The 25126-nt window shown below is 39.7% G+C and overlaps 1 protein-coding gene across 1 annotated transcript in view; it reads right to left on the bottom strand.

Annotated features, from left to right (window-relative positions):
* The window catches only part of LOC126237365 (carbonyl reductase [NADPH] 1-like), a 71453-nt gene that overhangs the window by 35241 nt on the left and 11086 nt on the right, over nt 1-25126 (bottom strand). Inside the window, exons 2-3 of the mRNA XM_049947439.1 lie at nt 17381-17509; nt 17153-17284 (exon numbers count right to left, since the gene is read on the bottom strand). Coding sequence (XP_049803396.1) covers nt 17153-17284; nt 17381-17509 — 261 coding nt within the window. The remainder of the gene's footprint in view (nt 1-17152; nt 17285-17380; nt 17510-25126) is intronic.

Below are 25126 nucleotides of genomic sequence, written 5' to 3'. Positions count from 1 at the left end.
TATCTCGAGGCATTGGTTCCCAACGTAGTGCTTCGGCTCGGGATGGAATATGGTGTGGTGCCAAAAGTGCATGACCCTTATTTCAGCAAGAGAAAGTTGGAAGCCATGGCAGAGGGCCCAGGAAGAGGCCCTCCATATGGCTCCTTCATGCTGACACTCAGCTAAGGCCACAGAATCAGGGTGTACCAAATGTAATAGTAGTCAACATAAAGAGCTATGAGAAAATGTATACCATTCAACATTGAGCCTAAGGGACACCATCCTCTTGGAACTGTGCACTGATGATAACATTAAACCATCAAGCTGACAAAATGTTGTGGATAAAAAGCAGTTCAACACTTTGAAAACCTTAGACTGGACACCTTTGTAGAAGTCTATTCTGAAAATGGATAGCTTCTTAAAAATATTACAAAGTTTTAACAAATAAAGAGATACTTCATCATTTTGATGTGTTTCGTTTTTCTTTTTGCAACCCTGCACTGGCTCTTTATGATGTTTCCAAGAGTCATATTCCTATGTTATAATAGACAAGACAGCATCATCCTCCAATTCACTTTGACTACTTTGTTGCCTGTAAACCATACTTTTCAGTTTGTGTATGGCTGGATGTTGAAAATGCAGGTTTTTAAACCTTGGGTCCAATAGAGTTGGTCATTTAATTCAGTTTACCTATACTTTTTCTTCAGCTCTTTCAATTAAAAGTCCTTGCATTCTTTAGCAATTAGTGAGACTCGGGTGACACTATTAAGTTCTGTTGACAAAAAAATTTTTATAGGTACAATTCTGGATATTGTAACATACTTTTCTCCACATGCTTCTCTAGCAACATGTTCCAAAGGCTTTCAAAAATCTTTAAGCTGACTGAGTGTTTCCATCTCTACAGCAGTTGGCATATCAAAGAATATTAAAAAATAATAATTATTAGATTCACACATACCTTTCCCTTGTTTTACCAGGCTCAGAGGCACTGCTGACTTTCTGTTGCTTTCTTTCTAGAACAGTTCTGTGAGTTCTGGTGTAAATGAATTCAACATTTTTCCGCAAAACTTCACAGTTTTCATAAACTTTTTGCACTTTACCATGGTGTCACTCATTGTAGTAATATATGTCCATAATTTCGATTTCAGCAGCAAACGCTAACAAAGCACTCCATGATTGTGAACAACAAACAATATAGCCGATTAACAGATGAACAGCCCCACTGGACGAAGAACAGTGTAAGCAGGTGGAAAGCAGTACCACAGACACAAGCAAATTGTCACTCACTACTTGGATATGTTGTGTAGAATCAATTCAATACGAGTACTTTTCAGTCGGTACCCTGAGTAAGTCTCTAAAAGAGCTCAGTATTGAAATTTCCTTGTACTGCAACACTCCTCCATAAAAACCAGACCAGGTAGTCAGTTGTTGACCATCCCTCCCTAACATCACACTGGTAGAAGGAAAAAAGGTCTTGTGATTCAAGAAAAGGTCTTGTGATTCAAGAATGCAGCACAATAGATTGGCCACCATCCACTTGAGCAATCTGTGTAGCACTTTCATAAGATGACTGGTCTACAGCTGTCAATGGAAGTTGGGTTTTTGCTTGGCTTAGGAATTGTAATGATGATACTGTCACACCACTCTTAGCCATATATTATTGAAAACCATCAAGATGATCCAGACTCAGGTACTGAATCACTAGATTGTTAATCAAGCCAAAGTCTGGGGCAGTACCACGGACCAAGTGAAAGCTTCTATGTAATACCTATTTATTAAAAGGCGAGTTACATGTCTCGAGGCTGTTTATAGTAAAACAAAGGCAGGTATTTTCCACCTGCTGTTTATGTGCTTGGAAGGCAGGAGGATAACAAGTAGATTTTCACATCACTGTTAATGTAATGCATAATAAAATGTTCAGCAGAGAACAACAGGTCAGTAGACACACTATTATTAAGTAAGATACTAGGATTGGTTATTGGTCATTGGTGCCCTAATAGACCACGCAGTTTGGCCCAGGAGCATGATGTGTGCATTCCCAAAGGGAAATTCCAGTGATTCATTTTCCTTCGTTTGATTAAGAAATGAGCCCTTGCACATAAATGCTTATGGTGTTGCACCAAGGAGTGGAGTTCATATTGTAGAAAAACTCTGTGACAGTCCTGGACGGTCACTTTCATTTCTTCAGACTAGAATGGGACAGACTGCTGGTAGCAAGAGCCCATGGAAATGGGGACACTGTGTCAGCAGTATGGATGATCACAGCACAATCATCTCTGTGGACATTGTCACTGACTCTTGGTGGTGAGGGTGGGGGGGCTACAAATATGACACGGGAGGTATAGGTCTGCCAGTCTGCCCTCTGAAGTGTGCAGCATAGTGACTGAACTGATGGATGGCAAAATAGAAGCCATACGATCACTAGAAAGGTGATCAGTCACAAAGGTTATTGTGCACAGACCACCAATTAGACTGGCAGAGAAAATTGTGAAGTCAGTGCCGTGGAATGTGTCTCGAGCTGCATTAAAATGAATAGGACTTCAAATGTTGACATCAAAATTAGAAATTAGTTGCTCAAGCAGGAGAGAGAGGGGAGGGGTGAAGATTATAGTTTAATGTTCTGTCGAAAGTGAGGTCATTAGAGACAGAGTGCAAGCTCGGATTACAGAAGGATGGGGAAGGAAATTGGCCTTGCCCTTTTTCAAAGGAACCATCCTTGCATTTGCCTGGAGTGATTTAGGAAAATCACAGAAAACCTAAATCTGGATGGTCTGATGAGGATTTAAACCGTCGCCCTCCCAAATGCAAGTCCAATGTGCTAGCCACTGCGTTCAAGCAGGAGACTTCTTCCAGGTTGCTAGAGACTCTCCCATAGAGGACTGTATGCATTGGAATCTCTGACCAAGAGGAGGGTGAATACATTATTTACTTATCACAAGGAAGATAAATATTACTGTGGGTGACTTCAGTAGTTGTCCAAACACACAGAGTTATCATCCTAACATTGTATAAATCAGCACTTTGAATATAATGCAAATCATCATACTGACCCTGCCTGATGTCCCCCTCAGGCTTAGAAAATTTTCTATACTAGGCACAGTAATGCCCGAGTGAAACGGAATGCTTACCAGCGAACTGTGTTTCTTGTAGGGCCATGTACGTGGATGTGCTGAAAAGTAATGCCTCCTAATTCTTTATGTGAAAAGTCAAAGCTTTTTTAAATAAAATAAATGTTATTAACAGTCTACATCCTTATTCTTCATGTCTACACATTTACTTTTCAACATAGCTACCCCGCCAATAAAGATATTTCTCCCAATGAGGGACCTGTTTGTTGATATTGTCAATGTAGAATGTTTGACTTTGTTGACAGAGCCACAACCTCAGCTCACTATCAAAGTGAAGTCCTTCTTTAAATTTTGGAAACAGATCAAAATCAGATGGGGCCAAGTAGAGACTGCAATAGAGTACAATTAATGAAAATGAAGACAAGGCATCGGATTGTTCCAGATGTCACAGCACTCATGTATGGTCTGGCATTGTCATGCTGAAGGATAGGTTATTTCCATGTGTGGAAGAGCTCTTCGAATTCGAAACTTGACTAGAGTAAGCTGTTTCTCACACACTGACATATGTTAAACACTGCCATGTAGACATTACAATTCGAGCCCTCCAGTAGCAGAGGGCTACAAATGTGTAGACATGAAGAATAAAGGCAGAGAATGTTAATAAAATTTCTTTTATTAAAAATGCTGTAAGAGTTTTCACATAAAAAATTTGAAGACATCACTTTTCAGCATGCTCTCGTAGACTGTCAAGTAGTATGACAATCTTGCAGTTCTGAGATGTAGCAGTTATATTTCTTCCAGTTCCATTAAATGACCACTCTGTGGGTGTCTTGGGGCAATGAAAGGAGAGGGGAGGGAGGCTGTACGCATTGGGATGAAGGGGTGGCCAGTCACAATTTGTTACAGGTTGGAGGGGTGCTACATCAACTGCAAATACACGGTTTCAGAATCAGATAGGGCTTTCCTTTGCATCTTTTGAAACTTCTGAGTGCAGTGGGAGTTTATCCATTTTCAGGACAGAGACAGAGGAAGAATGGGTGGAAAACCACAGAGCAAGAGTGCTGCTTCTCTGGCTGAGGGCAGGGGATTGAGATCACCAGTGTTAGTGAAAAGGGAGTCTAACATGATGTTCGCTTCATCTAAGGGTGAAAGGGCGCAGTCATTGTTATCAAAGATCCAATAACACAGATTTTCAACAGTCATTGCAAAACTAGCTACCATTTTGACAGCCAATTGTTTGTACTCCTGTATTTTTCACTTATTTTTATTAATTGTGAACATTAGTCAATGAAAGATGTTGATCCTGGTAGCTAATACAGGTCAGATAGAGTATGTAAGAAGTTCAGTCACACTAGTGCCTCATGCCCACTCAAGCTGATGGGCTCAATGTGAATTATCCATCCTGGTGCAACCACTCCGACTGGGGTCTCTCTCCAAGGGCACTGTCCAACCACAGTAACATCCACCTAGCACGATCGATGTTGACCGGAGTTCCAGTGTGCCAAAAAATGATACCAACATACTCCCTCATACAAGGAGATCTCTCAGCTCACTCACCAGGAGTACATTCCCTGTTATCATGCAACTACAACTGTACAGGTACATGATGAACCCAGCCAACAACTGACTGGTTACCAGGTAATCAATTTTGATACTTTTGGTACAAGTTTCTCTATGATGCATTCATAGATTCATGATATATAAACCGGGGACTTCTGGAGAGATCAACTCGCAACAGCCAATTCCCAAACCAGGGAATACATAAAGAAATCTGGATCTGTTGCCACAGAACAGAATAATCAAGCTTGGGACTGTCCAGAACCAGATGACACAGATGGCTTCTTATTGTTTACACTATAATAGTTCATAAAGTGCTATTAGGTTATCTCGGTTCCCACTTAGAACTTATCTGAAGCAGGCACTTATGCTCTGGTAACATAGAAATGTAAAAGTAGAGCTTTCATCATCTCTGATCTCCGTGAAAGAAAGTGCTTTTCATAGGTCAAGAAAATAATTGATGTTTGCTGAGCATAGAAGTGATATAGATTTTTGCATAATTAGTGAGAACTTAGTTCCGGCAGAGCTACTGTCAGAAGAGGGATTTTTATTTATTTATTTTATATTAGTTAAAATATAACTGAGTGCAATGACAAAGTATGCAACAAGACATTTATTTTACTTTCATGTGGAATTATTTTAGTGTGGAATTTTGATGCAACAAGACCTTAAGACATGGGCATATAGGACTAATCATATGTGAACAGGAAAGTTCAGTAAAATATCTTGCTTGTATAGTGTCACCAAATAATTTTGTTTCTGCTAAGGTTATTGTTCTCCGTACCATACTTTACAGGCAATAAGACACACGTTAAGTTTTAACCAATTTTTTTTTAAATTACCATTTTTATTATTACATTGCAAAGCCAAACTAAAAAAAAATTCTTAGTTTATAAAACTAAACTGACCTTTAAAGTCCCTGAAAATCGACATCTGAACTTTTTTCTTTTTCTTCTTCTTCCTCTTTGTTGTCATTGTTGCCCTTTTTTCATATATCATGGTCTTCACTGCCATTGAGAGTATGATTTATGCCACACTTCTTGTAAGATTTAACAGTAACGTCTTCTGTCACTCTAGACCACAACTGTTTTATCCACTGACACACTTGTTTGATTGTAGGTCGTTTTAAAGCTCTCTTCAGTGCGAATTGAATCCAGTGTTGCCAGATAGAAATAGGTTTCCCATGGCATCGGATATTTGGCCACTTTTAAAACTGGTGGAAATTTTAAATCACACGCTAGACATTTTTATATTAATTTTGAGTACAAGACACCTGACTCTCGGAGATAATTTTTTGAATAAAAAAGTGTGCCTTGAGTCTGTAAAATATGGTAGTTTATGATATACTTGTATATATGATGAATCAGGAGGAAAGGTAGATGCTTTGAGGGATGACAGTATTAGTGATTCTGAAAAAAAAAGCTTCATATGGACGTATGCCCTATTCTGAATGGTTTCCGAGATAGAACACATTTAATATCACTTTTGAACATGTTTCTTGAATAACTGGAAAACTGCACCCTCCAGTAAAAACGTGTCACAGCACAAAATTAAACTATATTAAATTTCCTACAAAAAGGTCCTATTCATTTTTTTTCTCTAGAAATAATGGTTTGTGAGAGAGTGTGAGAATGTTGGAAAAACTCACTAGACGCGGATGCGCTGTAGCTTATGTAGTTTTTGTAAGCCAATTTGAGGTAGTTTCCCGACTTGATAGACCACAAGTGTCCCATATCAAACTGTTCGTCTCAACTTGCTACCTCAAATTGGCCTACAAAAACTACGTAACAAAAAGATGTACATCTAAATTAGATGATCCCAAGAAATATGTTACTGTATTATTTCTGTTAAAGCCATGCTAACTGAAATAGTGTAATGCAATAATATACAATTTTTTCAGATTTTCTTATTTTATTCTTTAAAGAGTGAGTGAATGTCATGTCATACTGTTTTCATAAAGACTGACTAATCTGGAATAGCAATGTTAGTGAAAGTATAAATTTAAAATCAACAAACAAAAATTAGTAAAAATTTGAGCTGTGTGGCTTTCACTCACCGCCCACAGAGAATCAAGCATCTTATTTAGCATGCTGTAATAGTCTTAAGTTCATTATGACAATAACAAGGGATTTTTAAAAATATAAAACATCTGAATTTTACACACAACACCAGCACGACTGTACTATGTACTATTATCTCTAGAGTTATATATAAAAAGAGCAACTGTTGCATTGTTTGTCAAGGGTTGGAACCTAAAATAGTGGCAACTATTTACTCCCAACCGATACACAAGAATTACATGTTTGCATCTGTTACTGTCCTTCAAAGTAGTCACCAGCGCTGTGTAGAACCCGTTGCCAGTGATGTGGAAGGCGTAGTATACCATTAGTAGAGCCTGTGCTGTTGATGGTGCGAATGGAGTGGTGTACTGTCTGTTGAATCTCTGGAACAGTTCTAAAGCGAATGCCACGAAGTGGCTCCTTCATCTTTGGAATCAAATCAAAGTCACAAGGACTTAAGTCCGCAGAGTATGGTGGATGGTACAGTACTTCCCAGTCCCATTGAGCGAACAGAGCAGCCACAGCTTGTGCTGTATGCGCCCGTGCATTGTCGTGCAAAATGATTGGTGGGTTGTGCAGAAAGTGTCGCCACTTCTTTCGCAAAGCTGGTCGGAGGAGATGCTCCAGAAACTAACAGTAATACTGTGCATTGACGGTCTGCCGTGGAGAAACGTAATGCGTTAGGATAACACCATCACAGTCGTACACGAGAATCACCACAACTTTAGACCACTCCATTCGCACCATCAACGGAACAGGCTCTGCTAATGGTATACTACGCCTTCCACGTAGCTGGCAACGGGTTCTACACAATGCTGGTGACTACTTTGAAGGACAGTAACAGGTGCAAACATGTAACTCTTTTGTATCGGTTGTGAATAAATAGTTGCCACTATTTAAGTTCCAACCCTCATATTTGCAGCTCACTGTCTTCATGTGGCAACTGACTTTTGGAGAAGCCATACAGCACCTAAAAGCTTCACAAAAATAATAATTTGTCTTAGCACACTCATGAAAGTTTTCTTTGTGGTATACCAGATGGTTTGGTATTATTCTGTTGGGAAACTAAATTTATGTATATACTGATACCATTAAGTAATAGTTCCTGTGATTTGACAAGTCCGGTCGGTGTAACAGTCCATTAACCAATCATTAGACATTACATACCAGTCGAGTGGTTAGATTAATAATATTGTTTGTCACTGTTTGGCAGAAATATATATATATTTTTTCCAATACTCAAATTGTGACAATGCTCCCCTTAGAACTACTTCAGTACAGTTGCATGTAATATTGTAAATTTTTCAATTTTTCCAACTGTATGTGCCACAGATGGCAAGCAAATTTTAAAACTCCAGATTCAGTTACACTTAAAGCAGGAAGATCGTCTCTCTCTCTCTCTCTCTCTCTCTCTCTCTCTCTCTCTCTCACACACACACACACACACACACACACACACACACACACACAGCTAGTATATATGCCTAAGTGCCACTTATGAATCATCTTTTCACTTTGTTTGTTGCCTCTAGTCTGAAATATCATTTACATAACAAAAATATTATTTCTTCTAGGGGAGAACTAGCATTCACAAAATAGTCTACCGAGAAATACAACATGTGAACACACAAATACAAGGAAGAAAATCTTTTTTTTTTAAGAGGTGCCTGGGAGAGCAGTGAGCTATGTCACATCCAGGAAGTTAAGTGTGCTAATTCAGCTACTAAGTCATTCCTTCTTGTGAAGCACTTGTGTCCATGTTGTCAGGTAGTCCACATAAATATTGTAACACAATGACACACTAAAACCTCATCATTTTTGAAATCATAGATCACTGTTCACCTGCCTTGCAGTTATCATTAACAACGTCTGCTCTGCTCACTTTCCCCTGAAACATTTGACAATAAGCAACTGAGCACTTCTGCTCAATATTCCACTTATTTTCAGTCAATGATAAAGTAGCTAAAATTTATAGAAACACATTTAAACTTCCTCAAAGTAATTTTCTTTTTTTCCCCTACCATGATTATGTGGCATTACACTGGAAAAGCTCCGATGATCTTACATTGACCACTGTGTACAGAATCAGCAAAGTGCTGAGTACCTCGCATACATATTCCTGTGTTAACACTACTGGAAAAATGGTTTATTATCAGATGACATAAGCCTCCATGAACTTGTGACAACCATTTATTCTCAAATTCATTCACTACACTTCTGAATCAATATGCACAGAATATATACCCCCACCCCAGACACGCACGCACGCGCGCGCACGCGCACACACGCACACACACGCACACACACACACACACACACACACACACACACACACTGTTTCTCTTCCAGTCACAACTGAGAAGAAGCTTTCTGGCTCAGCAGCAATGTGAGAGCACTGACGAGAAATTGCTTTGGAAAGCCCACTACTATTGTGCACCTAGCTTATAGCTTCAATCTAATGAAAATAACTGATGAAAAACAGTGCTCTGTTGTAGCATTTCTGTGTTGGTGAAAATTCCTCAATCTAACAAAGAACTGCTTGAAAAGACATGATTACTTTTTAGAGGGAATGGTTCTAATGGCAAACTGCAGAATAACTATAAAATATCAACCAAATAAATTACTATGCAACAATAGAAAAACTGTGGTTTGGACAGGACCAACTCTTAATACTGATAAGTGAAAGAGGAAACCGATAACATTTGTGGGAGTGTTTTTCCTATTTATGCATCAGTTGCAGATCACTCAAAACTGGTTGATTCTCTTTCTGAAACATAAGCCATTATCATATTATTTTAGAAACTGTAAACTGAATAGTTAACTGTACAAGCACAAAACAAGATTTAATATAAAGAACTCTTGAAAATAATTTTTTAAGCCCAAGTGCCTTTATATTTACATGGGAAAGCAACATGTTCCATTGGAGTTGGATTTTATATGTGACACATTACACGTACTTACGCAATCCTATCACGAATCACACCGTTCTCGATAAAACCTTTTCTCTCTCTTCTATTGGTCCTTTGTGGTAAGGATACCAGACTATGAACACATACCAGAAATGGCTAGACCAGAGGTACTCTGCACCCAAGAATAGTTTGAACTTGTTTTCACTAATGCATATTCTTCAATGAAAGACCTCAATACTGTGGACAGACTCAGCTCCTTGCTAAGGCATCAATAACACCAGCTGAACTCACTAAAATCTCAGAACTGACACACATAAAAAATTTGGAACAATGTGCTCGAAAAAACAATTCCGATCCTCTATTATGCACACTCTTCATTATTATATATAAATAATTTAACAACCATCTGGTTTATGAGACTCTGGAAGCTACAATGTCATTCCAGGTTTCACAGTTCTCCCTGTTGACTGGATGGTCAAATTTCACTTGTCAACTGTCTGAGCAGATGAACACGCTGTCAAGTTACAATCCTGAAAATTTTATCAGTGTTGTCTTCAGGCTACCTAAACTACTATAGGGACATATTTTTAAATGATGGTTATTGAAACACAATGACTTGAAACTGGTGTTTATTAGTTTGAAATGTGTAGTAGTTTAGATTACAATTATGTCTATCTGTTTACTTCATGGACAAGAGGTTGTGACAGTAAGTGCCAAAGGAGCAACAAAAATAAGCAAGTGATCACATCAATCAGTTCACCATAACTCAAAATTAGTCAAAGTTCTGAATTTGCATATGTTCACTGAAATTCAATAGGCTCTATTAAACTTCTCACTCTTCCAAATAACTTGCAAAGTTATTATACTAAAGACCTGGCATTCACCGGTGAGTAAAAGTGTAGTTCAATGTTCCAAACACTCAAGGAATATTTCCAAATCTCAACTACATTATAATACAGCAAAACGGTTTCAAGTCTTAAACTGACACTGCTGTAACATTATACAGACACAATATCAGAAGTAACACCAACCAACTTTTTTCCTGCTTTCACACGAAGAGATCCACAATAACATTTAATGAAATATAGAACAGTACAAACTCTCAAACTATAGAACACATCAGTATACAGTCTCATAGGTGAGACTGAGGGCCCAGCATGCTGGGCTTATATTGAGCTGTTGTACACACAGCACACCGCTTGCTGTGTCGTCTGCCCAAGTTGACCGGTGACCTCTATAGGTCAGCCATGGAGGCACTTGTATCATGTAATACGATTATGCATGCTCACACTATAGGGTTACAATACTCCTTCCACTTGACGAAAAATGGTCACTTTGGAGATGTCAGTGTATTCATTGGTAGGTGATGACACTGTTGGAGCAGCTGTTGTGCTGTCACAGGAGAATGTGGTCTGAAAGAGCACGGGCACCAACAGGCATGGTGCTCACTCCCCTGTGAGAAGCCATAAGGGATGACTGGTGATGCCGGTGCTATACCCATGTCCACATCTGGGCAGGCACTCAGCGATGTAGGCAGCAGAGAAGAAGGCAGTGGAGGTGGCGGGGGGGGGGGGGGGGGGGGGCAGCGACAGGGACTGTGAAGATGGAGGCAATCCAGTGCTACCTGCTCGGCCCAGCAGCACTCTGTGTGAAGACAGCGCTGGAGCCAGAGGAAGCGTGGGCCGCAGCACAGGGGCCAGCGTAAAGGATTGCAGGGCAGAGGACTCTCTGGTGTGCAGTTTGACACTAGTGGACAGAGCTGTGCCCAACACAGAGAAGACACTCTCGGCCTGATGGACAACGACTGGTATCCACATAGGGTGCCGACCAAATCTGCAGGCCCCGGGCAGCAGAGCCTCGATGGAATCGCTGCGAGGTGGGTACCAGCAGGTGGACAGGCACTGATCAGACAAAGCAGCATACGGGGCTGGCAGCCATGAAGCAGCTCCGCCAGGCTACGGTTGTCAATTGGAGTGAACGTATATGAACTCGAGAACATACCGAGGTCTTCAGCTGCTCCGTCACTCCAATGGACTGGGGAATCTTTTAGTTATAGTGACACACAAACGGAGCCCAGTATTGTAAGCGAAGGGCTGCTTTGTCCAATAAAGAAGTCAAAGGATTGAAAAGAGAGACCAAAGGTTTTTGATCAATAATGAAATGAAACTTGGAACCTATAGGAAAACATGAAAGTTTTTGAGTGTAAACCCGACAGAAAGGGCTTCTTTTTCTGTCTGTGAACAGCGTTGTTGCATCTGATTCAGAGTTTTGGAAGTGTATGCAATAGGGTGTTCAGAACTATCCACATATTTGTATGCGAGAACAGTCTTAGGCCATACTGGGAGATGTCTGTGGCCAAAACAAGATGTTGGCCTAGTTGAAAAGTAACCAAGCATGGTGCCAAGTGTAATTTTGACCTCAATAGAGTAAAATCATGCTCACAGGTGGGTGACCAGTGAGAAGGAACATTTTCATTTACGAGGGCATAGTGGCTGGCCCAACATGGCTGCACCAGAAAAAAAATTTATTGTAATACACAATCTTTACGAGAAACTCTTGTAGCTCTTTGACATTGGTAGGACATGGTAAAGCTGTAATGGAATCGACATGCTGGCATAAATGCTAGTCACCACCATGCAAGACTTTAAAACCGAGGTAGATGATAGACAGCTAAAAAAATGGTGATCTGTCAGAGTTACATTTCAAATCAGCAACCTGTAGCACTGAGAACAAGGCACAATATCAACCATGTGGTTAATGCACCACGGAATGGAGGCTGCGAGCTGCTCCAAAAATCACTGGAAAATGAATGGGCACTAGCCACGCCAAATAGCAGGCACTGGTATTTATGTAAACCGAAAGTGGTATTCACTACGAGGACTCGTTCAGAATCATCATCCACAGGCAATTGTAAGTAGGCTTCTGACAAATCTATTTTGGAAAAATACTGATCCCAGAAAACCGATGGGACAAGGAATAGGTTACCAACAATAGACTGTGAACTTACACACACTTTAAGATCACCACAGAGCTGAAGGTTGCCGTCAGGTTTTTTGGCAATTACCAATGGAGTAGATCATTCACTAGAGGATGTAAGGCGGTCTAATTGACTTGCTACCTTAAAGCTACTGGGACCAAATGGGCATGAAAAAAGTGGGGGTGTACTGTCGGTCTCATTGTGATGTGAGTCCTGAAATCAGAAGAACACCCTAAACTTTCCAAAAACAGGGAGGAATATTCCAAGAGAGTATGTCCAGTTGTTGGTACACAACTTGATCCAATACCAGATGCACTTCACCAAAAATAGAGAATCCAAAAATTCTGAAGGCGACTAACTCGAAAAAGTTTTCATATTGGCATAATCCACTACTAGGAAGGTCAAAGGCCCAACAACTGCTTTATACACTACGGGACTAGAAAACTGTCCCAATATGGGTATTTATTGTTTGTTATAATTCACCAACCAACAAGATACAGGGGATAATGCTGGTGATCCAAGATCCACATTGGGTTGAGAATTTAACAAAGGCACTGCTACATCCGGGTCCACTTGCTTGCGCAACACACATAACTTCAATGTAGAATTTGTATGGGGCTACAATCACTTGGGAAAAACTGTTCACATCCATGTTCATGTCTGGTGAAGGAGGCTGAGAGTTGCACACATACGCAACAATAGTTGCATGTTGCAAACATTCTGGGTATGTGGCTAACTCGTGTTGAACAAAACAATACAGGCACAACGGTAGAAGAGCACACGGGTGCTGTTGTGACACTGACTGCTGCTGTTGCTTAGCATGGCACTGGCAAATGCAGCATGGAGACCACCACTGCATGGCCACATTATCGTCTTCCTCTCCATGAGCTAATGATCGACGGGCAAGGAGGAGAGGAAGCAACAGCGGCTACTTCACACCATGCTTATATCTGATTTCCTTCTGCCATAGATACTTCAAAAGACTACGCAGACTCTAAGAGCGGCATTTTTACATTGTAAAAAACATTCACAATCTTCCCTATCAGGAGCCAGTTGTATTATAGCATCACAAATTATCAAATCAGCATATGAGTCCTGGTGGGGCTCAATAACAAACTGTCAATGACAGCTAAGCCCATGAATTTCCACTGCCCAAGCTCTGTACAACTGTTACAACTGCTTTTGACAACAGTAGCACTCAACGCGAGCAGCAACAACATGAATACGTTTGCAATGCTAATTAGAGAGCAACTGATACATTTCATCAAAAGACAGACTAGCAGCTTCCTGGGGAGGAGCTAGCTGACACAAAAGGTGATAAACATAGAGAGAAACCCATGACAAAAACAAAGCCTTATATGATTTGGGGTTGGCAGCTCCAAAAGCTTGAGAATGTTGCTGAAGGCATTTTTCATATGCATCAATGTTGCTGGAACCTCATACGTCAATGAGACTGCCAAACTGTTTAGTACCACAGAGTTAGCCTGCTTCTGCTCACTGTTATTCAAGAGACTGAAGAACTTCTTCCACTGAACTGTTGACTGTATGTCAAAACGGAAACACGAGGAGTAGAATACTGCACTAATCGCCAAATATGCTGTAATGTTGTACAGACACAAGAAGTAACATCAACCAAGTTTTATTCTGCTTCCATTTGAAGAGATCCACAATAACAATGAAGTATAGAACAGAACAAAGTCTTGTAACTACAGAAAACAGCAACACACAGTCTCTTATGTGAGCATATAGTAAGTAAGTAAACATAAGTTAGTTCAAGGGCCCGGCACACTAGACTGATATTGGGCGGTTGTGCACACAGCACAGCACTTGCTACACTGTCTGTTCGGGTTGTGAGGTAACCTCTCTAGGCCGGCCACTGAGCCATTGTAGTGTGCACTGTTTGACTATGCACCCTCACACTATTGGATTACAATGGACACATACTTGAAAAACTCAAAAATGTGCAGCCTTGATATTGCCCAGAAACAGAGTGCAAAAGATATCACGCAGGCACACTTTGTAAATTGTGATGGTTGGACATTGTGCAGAGTGGGAATTGTACAGTCAGCAGGCTTAATAATATCACTGTGGTTGGAACTTATCTACGAGGGCAAATCAGAAAGTCTTAGCCCCCCTCCCCCCCTCTTTTGAGTTCTGGCAACAAAAAGGTTCTTCACCCAGTCACATACCAGATCTGATATTTTGGTGTGTACTTTTCTTGAAACTATCTCAAAGGCTATCTAGAAGTTAAATTTAGTCTTAATTTACACCCTCACCCTCCTGAAATTCTTGAAAGGGTAAACCAGTCTTAGTTTAGTACAACTGTAGTTTGCGCAACACACACTGGTCCCTGTAAAGAGGCAGCTGAGACTACAAATTTGTCATTCAATACAAGTGAAAAACAGGTTCCATAATATTATCACAAATCTGCATCAGCAATTTAGATCTGCAGTTTAGTGCATCTGTCCTGTGATGTTCCTTCAAATCTGGAATCAACTGTCTCTTAGAGTCGCCTAAAAGAGGAACCAGTTCTGTTGCATATCAGTGCAGGATCTGATTATATAAAGGGTGTCCAGGTCTATATATAAATAATATAAAATATAATAATTTGAAAAGTAACTGAGATATTTATTGAGATGATATGTTTCTATATGTATAACAACTCAAAATATTTTGTATGCACCTTACACACCTCTATATATGTACCATTAGTGGTGAAACATACATCTAATCTGTATTCCATCACTCTCCAAGTGTTTTGCAGCATTTTCAGGCATAACATTTGTGACAGCTGCACGAATGAGATGCCGCAGATCTGGTAGATCATTGACAGATGTTTGGTACACTTGATTCTTGATAAACCTCCATAGAAGGGAAAAAAAAAATCTATTGGAGTAATGTCTCGGCTTATAGAGAGCAAAGCAACTGATGGACTACCTCTCCCAATCTAGCAATCTAGGAACTCATGATTCAAGAAGTAACTCACAATGTTCGCAAAATGGCATGTCACAAGGAAGTTGAGGCTCAGCATACAGCTCCAACATGTCTGTGTACATTGTTGCATTAACTGTAGGCCCTGTGAAGAAGAATGAGCCTATAACCCTGTCCTTCAACAATCTACACCTACGGTCAACTTTTGGAGAGTCACATTCGTACTATCACTGTGGGGAGGTTCAGCTTCCACATGTGGCAAGTGTGCATTTTCATCACACTGGAAGTATGGAATGTAGCTTGGTCCAAGAAACAGGAAAAGAGGAACACTTCGTTTTCATTCATTTTTGTCAGAATTGTCTCCAAGAAAACCTTCTGTTATGGCCTGTTCTCAAGCTTAATTTTGTGATGAAGCTGCAGTTTACATGCCTGCAGGCACAACCTTTTATGGATGACGTTATATACTATCAAATGAGTTAACTGTAACTGCCTACTTGCTTGTCGGATTGACTTACAAGGACTCTGCTGGAAGGATGTACACATTAATGCAACAGTAGCCCCCGGAACGGCGTGCTTGTCCAATATTAAAAGCAAACTCCCAGTTTCCCAAAGCCACTTGTCCCATTTATTGATTGTTATGTAAATGGGAACATCGTCAGTTGATCGCAGTCCTTACTCAAGCCGGAAACAGCATTGTACCAGTGCAACAGACTTAAGCTCTGTGGGACAAAGCACGCAGAACACCTTCTGCCATGGAGTCCACAGTGCTACTGATGCATGTTTAGATGATCAAAGCAGTTACATGCATGTGCACGTAGTAACAAGTGTCACAAGCAAACACAGAAAACTCTTTGAGTTACCTTACTTGTGGAATCAAACTGCAAATAAACACCTCAATTACATCAAGTTTTTACATTTTATATTACTACATGTTTACCCCAGACATCCTGTAATAGAAATCAAACCTGTGTGCCAGACCATTGTTCTAAACTGGATTCTTACCTTTTGCTTGCAGTGCCCTATGAACAGTACTATCCATGCACACTTCACAGGTCAACTCATAGCTTCAACTTGTCAAGAACTCCTCCCCATCCCTTCCCAATTTACACACAGAATGGTCATAATGCAGTGCTGTTTGCATGTCTGGGAGATTTTATATAACAGCAAGTTTAACTACTCCACAGTGTCAGCAGTTTTAACAGAGGTGGAACACAATTTTACAGGAATCTCTCTGCTGCAGTTACTACAGGGACGCAACTCCCAATCACTTGATGACGAAGAAATTGTCTCTCATCACTATGGCATGTATTTAAGTTCACAGTGATAATCTCTTATTCTACCTTGAAGTGTTCTGGCAATTCAATAATTGCTGTATGTGGCTGACAGTAGCAACTGGTCACAATTTTTGAGCCACCTTTAACCTTCCATTTCACCCTGACTAGTAATCAGAGTCTTTATTTATACACTAAACATAAACTTGACAGTAATAAATAAACAACGTCCACTGGCTTCCATCAAAGTGATCAAAAAATTTAAGTAGGAGAGAGTACCAAAAATAGATTGTCTATCATCTCTGCTAATTTTTCATGCTTGACATTAGATGTGAAATTGTTGTATAATATTGCTTTAAAAAGAAAAGGTACTGGATTTGTTATATCAGTATCTGTTTACCTTATATGCTATAGCAGCATTGTTTACAAGTACATCAAGTCCTCCATATTTTTCTTTTATGTAGTCCCGAAATCTTTGTATGCTTTCCAAGTTATCTATATCAAGCTGATGAAATTTTGGATTTAATCCATTCTGAAACAGAAATTTTGCTTAATTATAAACACAATTTTATACAGTGATATGACGGAAAAATAATGCAGTATAATGAAGTATGTATGGTTATCACACCTTTTTTAATTCTTCAATAGCATTCAGACCACGTGTCTCATCTCTTGCCGTGAGGTACACAGTGCCATCAAATTTTTCGCATAGGCCACGGGCAATTGCAAAACCAATGCCCTTGTTTCCACCAGTAACCTTAACAGAAGTTATATATTAACATTATAACACTTTTGCATATGAGTGTGTTCGAAGAAAGCATAACACAACAACAAACACTGTTAGCAAATTAGCAGAAAGGTATAAAGTTGTCTAAATACTAGCATGAAAAGAATACAAAAAATGGAGTACTTATTTACTTTGTTTCTTTTCATCAACACTATGGCAATACTGAAAACAAATTAATCACAGAACAATCAGACTATTGTGGTGGTACATAATAATATATTTTCACATAGGACTGTTTGTGCAGTCAGTTAAGTCCACATTAATTGCTGGATGGCTACATCACAGTTACATGCCTCTCCGCTATCATTTTCTGATGGCACCTAAAGCTGAGTACTAAGTTGCAATCGAATGATAAGTTAAGGACCTACATCATCTTGAAATGGCAAACATCTTCAACATATTTATTGTAATTGTAACAGATGAACTGATAAAATAGATGAAAGAAGTAAAATGCCACATATCACACATATTAGTTGTACAATTGCATTCATCACAGCAACAGAGATAGAAGTTCTATGTGTAATAAAACAATTAAAAGTAAAATATTCATCTGTTTTAGATTATGTTATAACACATCTCATAAAATAATGCAGGAGAAAGCCTGATAAAAAGTTCACACCTGTTCAATGCTGCAATAAAGGAATATGTTTTTCCAGATTAATTAAAAGCATGTAAAGCAAAACCAATACTAAAGAAAGGTAACAGAGGTGAATTGGGAAACTACAGACCAATATAAATGATTTCCACATTTGCAAAAATCTTCAGAATTATAATAAAGACTAGAAATGTAAGCCTTACAACAAAATTTTAAATACTACAATCATCACAACATTGTTCCAGAGAAGGGAAGTCAACAAGAACCCCACCAACAGCTTTTGTTGAACATGTTAAGAGTTCACTTGACAGAAGCAGAAGTTATGGAATCTTCTTGGACCAGTTTAAAACACATCAGTATACGAATCTTTGTTGTAACAGTAGGGGATGTGTGGGAAATGAAATGACATAATAAAACTGCACTTCATGAAAGGGAAGCAATGCATAGAAATCAGGACATAATTGTGGGGAAAATACAACAAATTACAAATCTGAGCTAAATCTGTCAAATATAATGTGCTGAAGTTTCCATACTACAACTCCAATCAACACTATTTATTATCATCATCATCATCATCATCATCATCATCATTTAAGACTGATTATGCCTTTCAGCATTCAGTCTGGAGCATAGTCCCCCTTATAAAATTCCTCCATGATCCCCTATTCATTGCTAACATTGGTGCCTCTTCTGATGTTAAGCCTATTACTTCAAAATCATTCTTAACCGAATCCAGGTACCTTTTCCTTGGTCTGCCCCGACTCCTCCTACCCTCTACTGCTGAACCCGTGAGTCTCTTGGGTAACTTTGCTTCTCCCATGTGTGTAACATGACCCCACCATCTAAGCCTGTTCGCCCTGACTGCTACATCTATAGAGTTCATTCCCAGTTTTTCTTTGATTTCCTCATTGTGGACACCCTCCTGCCATTGTTCCCATCTACTAGTACCTGCAGTCATCCTAGCTCCTTTCATATCTGTAACCTCAACCTTATTGATAACGTAATGTGAATCCACCCAGCTTTCGCTCCCATACAACAAAGTTGGTCGAAAGATCGAACGGTGCACAGATAACTTAGTCTTGGTACTGACTTCCTTCTTGCAGAAGAGAGTAGATCGTAGCTGAGCGCTCACTGCATTAGCTTTGCTACACCTCGCTTCCAGTTCTTTCACTATGTTGCCATCCTGCGAGAATATGCATCCTAAGTACTTGAAACCGTCCACCTGTTCTAACTTTGTTCCTCCTATTTGGCACTCAATCTGTTTATCTCTCTTTCCCACTGACATTACTTCCGTTTTGGAGATGCTAATCTTCATACCATAGTCCTTACATTTCTGATCTAGCTCTGAAATGTTACTTTGCAAACTTTCAATCGAATCTGCCATCACAACTAAGTCATCCGCATATGCAACACTGCTTATTTTGTGATCACATATCTTAATCTCACCCAGCCAGTCTATTGTTTTCAACATATGATCCATAAATAATATGAACAGTGGAGACAGGTTGCAGCCTTGCCTCACCCCTGAAACTACTCTGAACCATGAACTCAGTTTACCGCCAACTCTAACTGCTGCCTGACTATCCATGTAAAGACCTTTAACTGCTTGCAAAAGTTTGCCTCCTATTCTATAATCTCGTAGAACAGACAATAACTTCCTCCTAGGAACCCGGTCATATGCCTTTTCTAGATCTATAAAGCATAGATACAATTCCATGTTCCACTCATAACACTTCTCCATTATTTGCCGTAAGCTAAAGATCTGGTCCTGACAACCTCTAAGAGGCCTAAACCCACACTGATTTTCATCCAATTGGTCCTCAACTAATACTCGCACTTTCCTTTCAACAATACCTGAGAAGATTTTACCCACTACGCTGATTAAAGAGATACCTCTGTAGTTGTTACAATCTTTTCTGTTTCCATGTTTAAAGATTGGTGTGATTACTGCTTTTGTCCAGTCTGATGGAACCTGTCCCGACTCCCAGGCCATTTCAATTATCCTGTGTAGCCATTTAAGACCCGACATTCCACTGTTTTTGATGAGTTCCAACTTCATTTCATCCACCCCAGCTGCTTTATTGCACTGCAATCTATTGACCATTTTCTCCACTTCCTCAAATGTGATCCTATTTCCATCATCATTCCTATCCCACTTCAAATCGAAATCTGAAACATTACTGATCGTATTTTCACCTACATTGAGCGACTCTTCAAAATATTCCCTCCATCTGACCAAGTAATCCACAGGATTCACCAGCAGTTTTCCTGACCTGTCCAAAATACTTGTCATTTCCTTCTTACCTCCCTTTCGAAGACTGCTAATTACACTCCAGAATGGTTTTCCAGCTGCTTGACCCAAAGTCTCCAACCTGTTTCCAAAGTCTTCCCAAGATTTCTTCTTGGATGCTGCAATTATCTGTTTGGCTTTGTTTCTTTCTTCAACATAACTTTCTCTGTCTACCTGAGTTCTAGTAGGTAGCCATTTTTGATACGCCTTCTTTTTCCTTTTACAGGCTGCCTTGACTGTGTCATTCCAGCAAGCTGTTTGCTTCATCCTACCTTTACACACTAATGTTCCAAGACATTCTTTAGCCACTTCTAGTACTGTGTCCCTGTATCTTGTCCATTCCTTTTCCAATGACTGTAATTGACTACATTCAACTAACTGGTACCTTTCTGAGATCACTCTTACGTACTTGTGCCTGATTTCCTTATCCTGAACTTTCTCCACTCTTATCCTCCTACATATGGACCTGACCTCCTGCACTTTCGGCCTCACAATACCAATTTCACTGCAGATTAAATAATGATCAGTGTCATCAAAGAATCCCCTGAATACACGTGTGTCCCTCACAGCCTTCCTGAATTCCTGATCTGTTGTTATATAGTCAATGACAGATCTGGTTCCCCTGCTTTCCCAAGTATACCTGTGAATGTTCTTATGTTTAAAAAAGGAGTTTGTGATTACTAAGCCCATACTGGCACAGAAATCCAAGAATTGTTTCCCGTTTCTGTTGGCCTCCATATCCTCTCCAAATTTACCCATAACCTTTTCATACCCTTCTGTTCGATTTCCAATCCTGGCATTAAAATCACCCATGAGCAGAACACTGTCCTTGTCCTATACTCTAACAACTACATCACTGAGTGCATCATAAAAACTATCCATCTAATCTTGATCTGTCCCTTCACAATGCAAATATACTGACACAATCCTAATTTTCTTGCTAGACACTGTCAAATCTATCCACATCAGTCGTTCGTTTACATACCTTATTTCAACTACGCTGGGTTCCATTTCTTTCCTGATGTAAAGCCCTACACCCAATTGTGCTATTCCTGCTTTGACTCCTGACAGGAAGACCTTGTATTCTCCCACTTCCTCTTCTTTCTCACCCCCTACCCGAATGTCACTAACAGCTAAAACGTCCAGCCCCATCTTACTTGCAGCCTCTGCCAGCTCTACCTTCTTCCCACAGTAGCCCCATTGATATTAATAGCTCCCCATCTCATTACCATTTCTTTGCCAAGTCGTATCTTAGGAGTCCCTGGTTTGTCAGTTAGAGGTGGGACTCTGTCACCTCCAAAGGTCTGAGGCATTTTGCTCTGATTGTTGCCAGCATCATATTTAAAGTACCAGGGAAGCAGGTTGCTAGCCTTACTTGCCCCGAGTCCCATTGAGTTTCACCCCTAACGGTTGAGGGACTAACCGGTGGATTTGGTAGTCTTTGCCGTATGAGCACAAAGGTGACCACGACTCAGAATATGTCCGAGATGCCCAGCCTTATTCCAAAGTAACTGGTATCCCGACTGTCGGGACCACTTACTTGGCCACTCATATGTTGCCCGTGGTTCATGAACTAGGACATGACAACAGGAACCCACACCATGAACCACAACACTATTTATTCTTTACATAAATGATTTCCCACACAATGTTGTCACTGTTGTGGTCTTCAGTCCGAAGATTGGTTTGATGCAGCTCTCCATGCTAGTCCATTCTATGGAAGTCTCTATATCTATGAATAACTATTACAACTAAACCTGCTTATGTATTCATCCCTTGGTCTCCATCAACAGTTTTAGCACCTCCCCCCATATATACAAACTTTTCCATCACCAAACTGATGATCTGTTCATGCCTCAGGATGTTTCCTAGCAGCCACTACCTTATTTTAATTATGTTGCGCCTACATTTTATTTTCCTCCAAATTAATTCAGTACCTCCTCATTAGTTACTTGGCATACCCTTCTAATCTTCGGCATTCTTCTGTAGCACCATATTTCAAAATGCTTCTACTTTCTTCTTGTTGGAACTGCTTACTGTCCATGTTTAACTTCTGCACAAGGCTATATTCCAGACAAATACTTTCGGAAAAGACTTCCAAACACTTAAATTTATATTAGATGTTAAAAAAACTCCTCTTTTTCAGAAATTCTATAGCCAATCCACATTTTATATTTTTTCCACTTCGAACATCAACTGTTATTTTGCTACCAAGTAGCAGGGCTCATCTACTACTTTTGGTGTCTCATTTTTTAATTCAACTCCTTCAACATTAGCTAATTAAATTTGACTAATTTCATAACTCTTACTTTACCTTTGGTGGTGTTCGTCTTACAACCTTTTTTCAAGACACTACCCATTCGATTCAATTGCTTTTCCAAGTCCTTTGCTGTCTCTGACAGAATTATAGTACAATGTCTTTGGCAAACTTCAGAGTTTTTAAATCTTTTCCCTCTCCAAATTTCTACTTGATTTCCTTTACTGATAACTCAATGTAAAGACTCAATAACATTGGGGATAGGCTACAACCCTGTCTCACTCCCTTCTCAACTACTACTTCCCTTTCATACCCTATGACTCTTATAATTGCTGCCTGGTATCCAATACAAGTATTAAACAACCTTTAGTTTCCTGTATTTTGTCCCTGCTATATTTCAAAGAGTGTATTCCGGTCAAAAGCTTTCTCTAAATCTACAAATGGTATAAATGCAGATCTGCCTTTCTTCAGTCAGTCTTCTATATAAGCTGTAGGGTCAGTATTGTCTTGCATGTTATTATATTTCTCCAGAACCAAAACATCTTTGTCGAGGTCAACTTCTACTTGTTTTCCAATTCTTCTGTAAATAATTTGCATTAGTATTTTGCAAGTATGATTTATTTAATTGATAGTTCAGTAATTATCACACCTGCACGCACTAACCTTCTTTGGAACTGGAATATGTATACTCATCTTGAAGTCTGCGTCCCATATGGAATAAGACAGGCAGTCAAACGAAGACCGAACACCTACACAACGGGACCATGGAATGGTTCTATTCAGAAGTAATCATCACACACGTAAGACATTTAACCGACTGGGAAAGTAGATGACCAATGCCCATTTCGTAGAACATGGTCAGCCACCCCCTCCCCCCTAGTTTTTCAGTCTTCAGTCTTCTGACTGGTTTCATGTGGTCCGACATGGATTCCTCTCCTGTGCCAACCTCTTCATCCCCGAGTACCACTTGCAACCTATGTCCTCAATTATTCGCTGGATGTATGTCAGTCTATGTCTTCCTCTACAGTTTTTAGCCTCTACAGCTCCCTCCGATACCCTGGAATTCATTCCCTGATGCCTTAACAGATATCCTATAATCCTGTCCCTTCTCCTTGTCGGTGTGTTCCACATATTCTTTTCCTCTACGATTTTGCACAGAACTTCTCCATTCCTTCATTTTAATTCTATCTAATTTTCAATATTCATCTGTAGCACCACATCACAAATGCTTCAATTCTTTTATGTTCCAGTTTTCCCACAGTCCATGTTTCTCTGCTATACAATGCCATAGTCTAACATACATTCTCAGAAATTTCTTCCTCAAATTAAGGCCTATGTTTGATACTAGGAGAATTCTCTTGGTCAGTAATGCATTTTTTGCCAGTGCTAGCCTGCTTTTGATGTCCTCCTTGCTCCATCCGTTATTGGTTATTTTGTTGCCTAGGAAGTAGAATTCCTTAACTTCATCTACTTCATGACCATCAATCCTGATGTTATGTTTCTAGCTGTTCTCATTTCTGTTGCTCCTCATTACTTTTGTCTTTCTTCGATTTACTCTCAATCCATATTCTGTAATCATTAGACTGTTCATTCAGCAGCTCATGTAATTCTTCATCACTTTCACTAAGGACAGAATTGATATCAGCGAATTGTATCACTGATATCCTTTCACCTTAATTTTTTATTCCACTCCTGAACCTTTCTTTTATTTCCATCATTGCTTCTTCGATGTACAAATTGAACATTAGGGGCAAAGACTAGATCCCTGTTTTACATCCTTTTTAATCTGGGCACTTCTTTCTTGATCATCCACTCTTATTATTCCCTCTTGGTTCTTGTACATACTGTATGTTACCAGTCTCTCCCCACAGCTAACCCCTTTTTCTCTTAGAATTTCGAGCAACTGACCCACTTTACATTGACAAATGCTTTTTTCACGTCAACAAATCCTATGAATGTGTCTTGATTCATCTTTAGTCTTGCTTCCACTATCAACTGCAATGTCAGAATTGCCTCTCTCTTGCCTTTACCTTTCCTGCTACCAAACTGATCGTCATCTAACACATCCTCAATTTTCTTTTCCATTCTTTTGTATGTTATTCTTGTCAGCAACTTGGATGCATAAGCTGTTAAGCTGATTGTGCAATAATTATCACACTTTTCAGCTCTTGCAGTCTTCGGATATGTCTGGATGATATTTTTCCAAAAGTCACATGGCATGTCACTAGACTCATACATTCTACACACCAATGAGAATAGCCATTTTGCTGTCACTTCCCCCAATGATTTCAGAAATTCTGATGGAACGCTATCTTGTCCTTCTGCCTTATATGACCTTAAGTCCTCTAAAGCTCTCTTTCATTCTGATTATAATATTGGATCACCTATTTCTTCTACATCACCTCCTGTTTCTTCTTCTATCACATCAGACAAATCCCCCCCCCC

The sequence above is a fragment of the Schistocerca nitens genome, chromosome 1, assembly GCF_023898315.1.
Source record: "Schistocerca nitens isolate TAMUIC-IGC-003100 chromosome 1, iqSchNite1.1, whole genome shotgun sequence".
In the NCBI taxonomy this organism is placed as follows: Eukaryota; Metazoa; Arthropoda; class Insecta; order Orthoptera; family Acrididae; genus Schistocerca; species Schistocerca nitens.
This window is presented reverse-complemented; position numbering and strand designations above follow the sequence as displayed.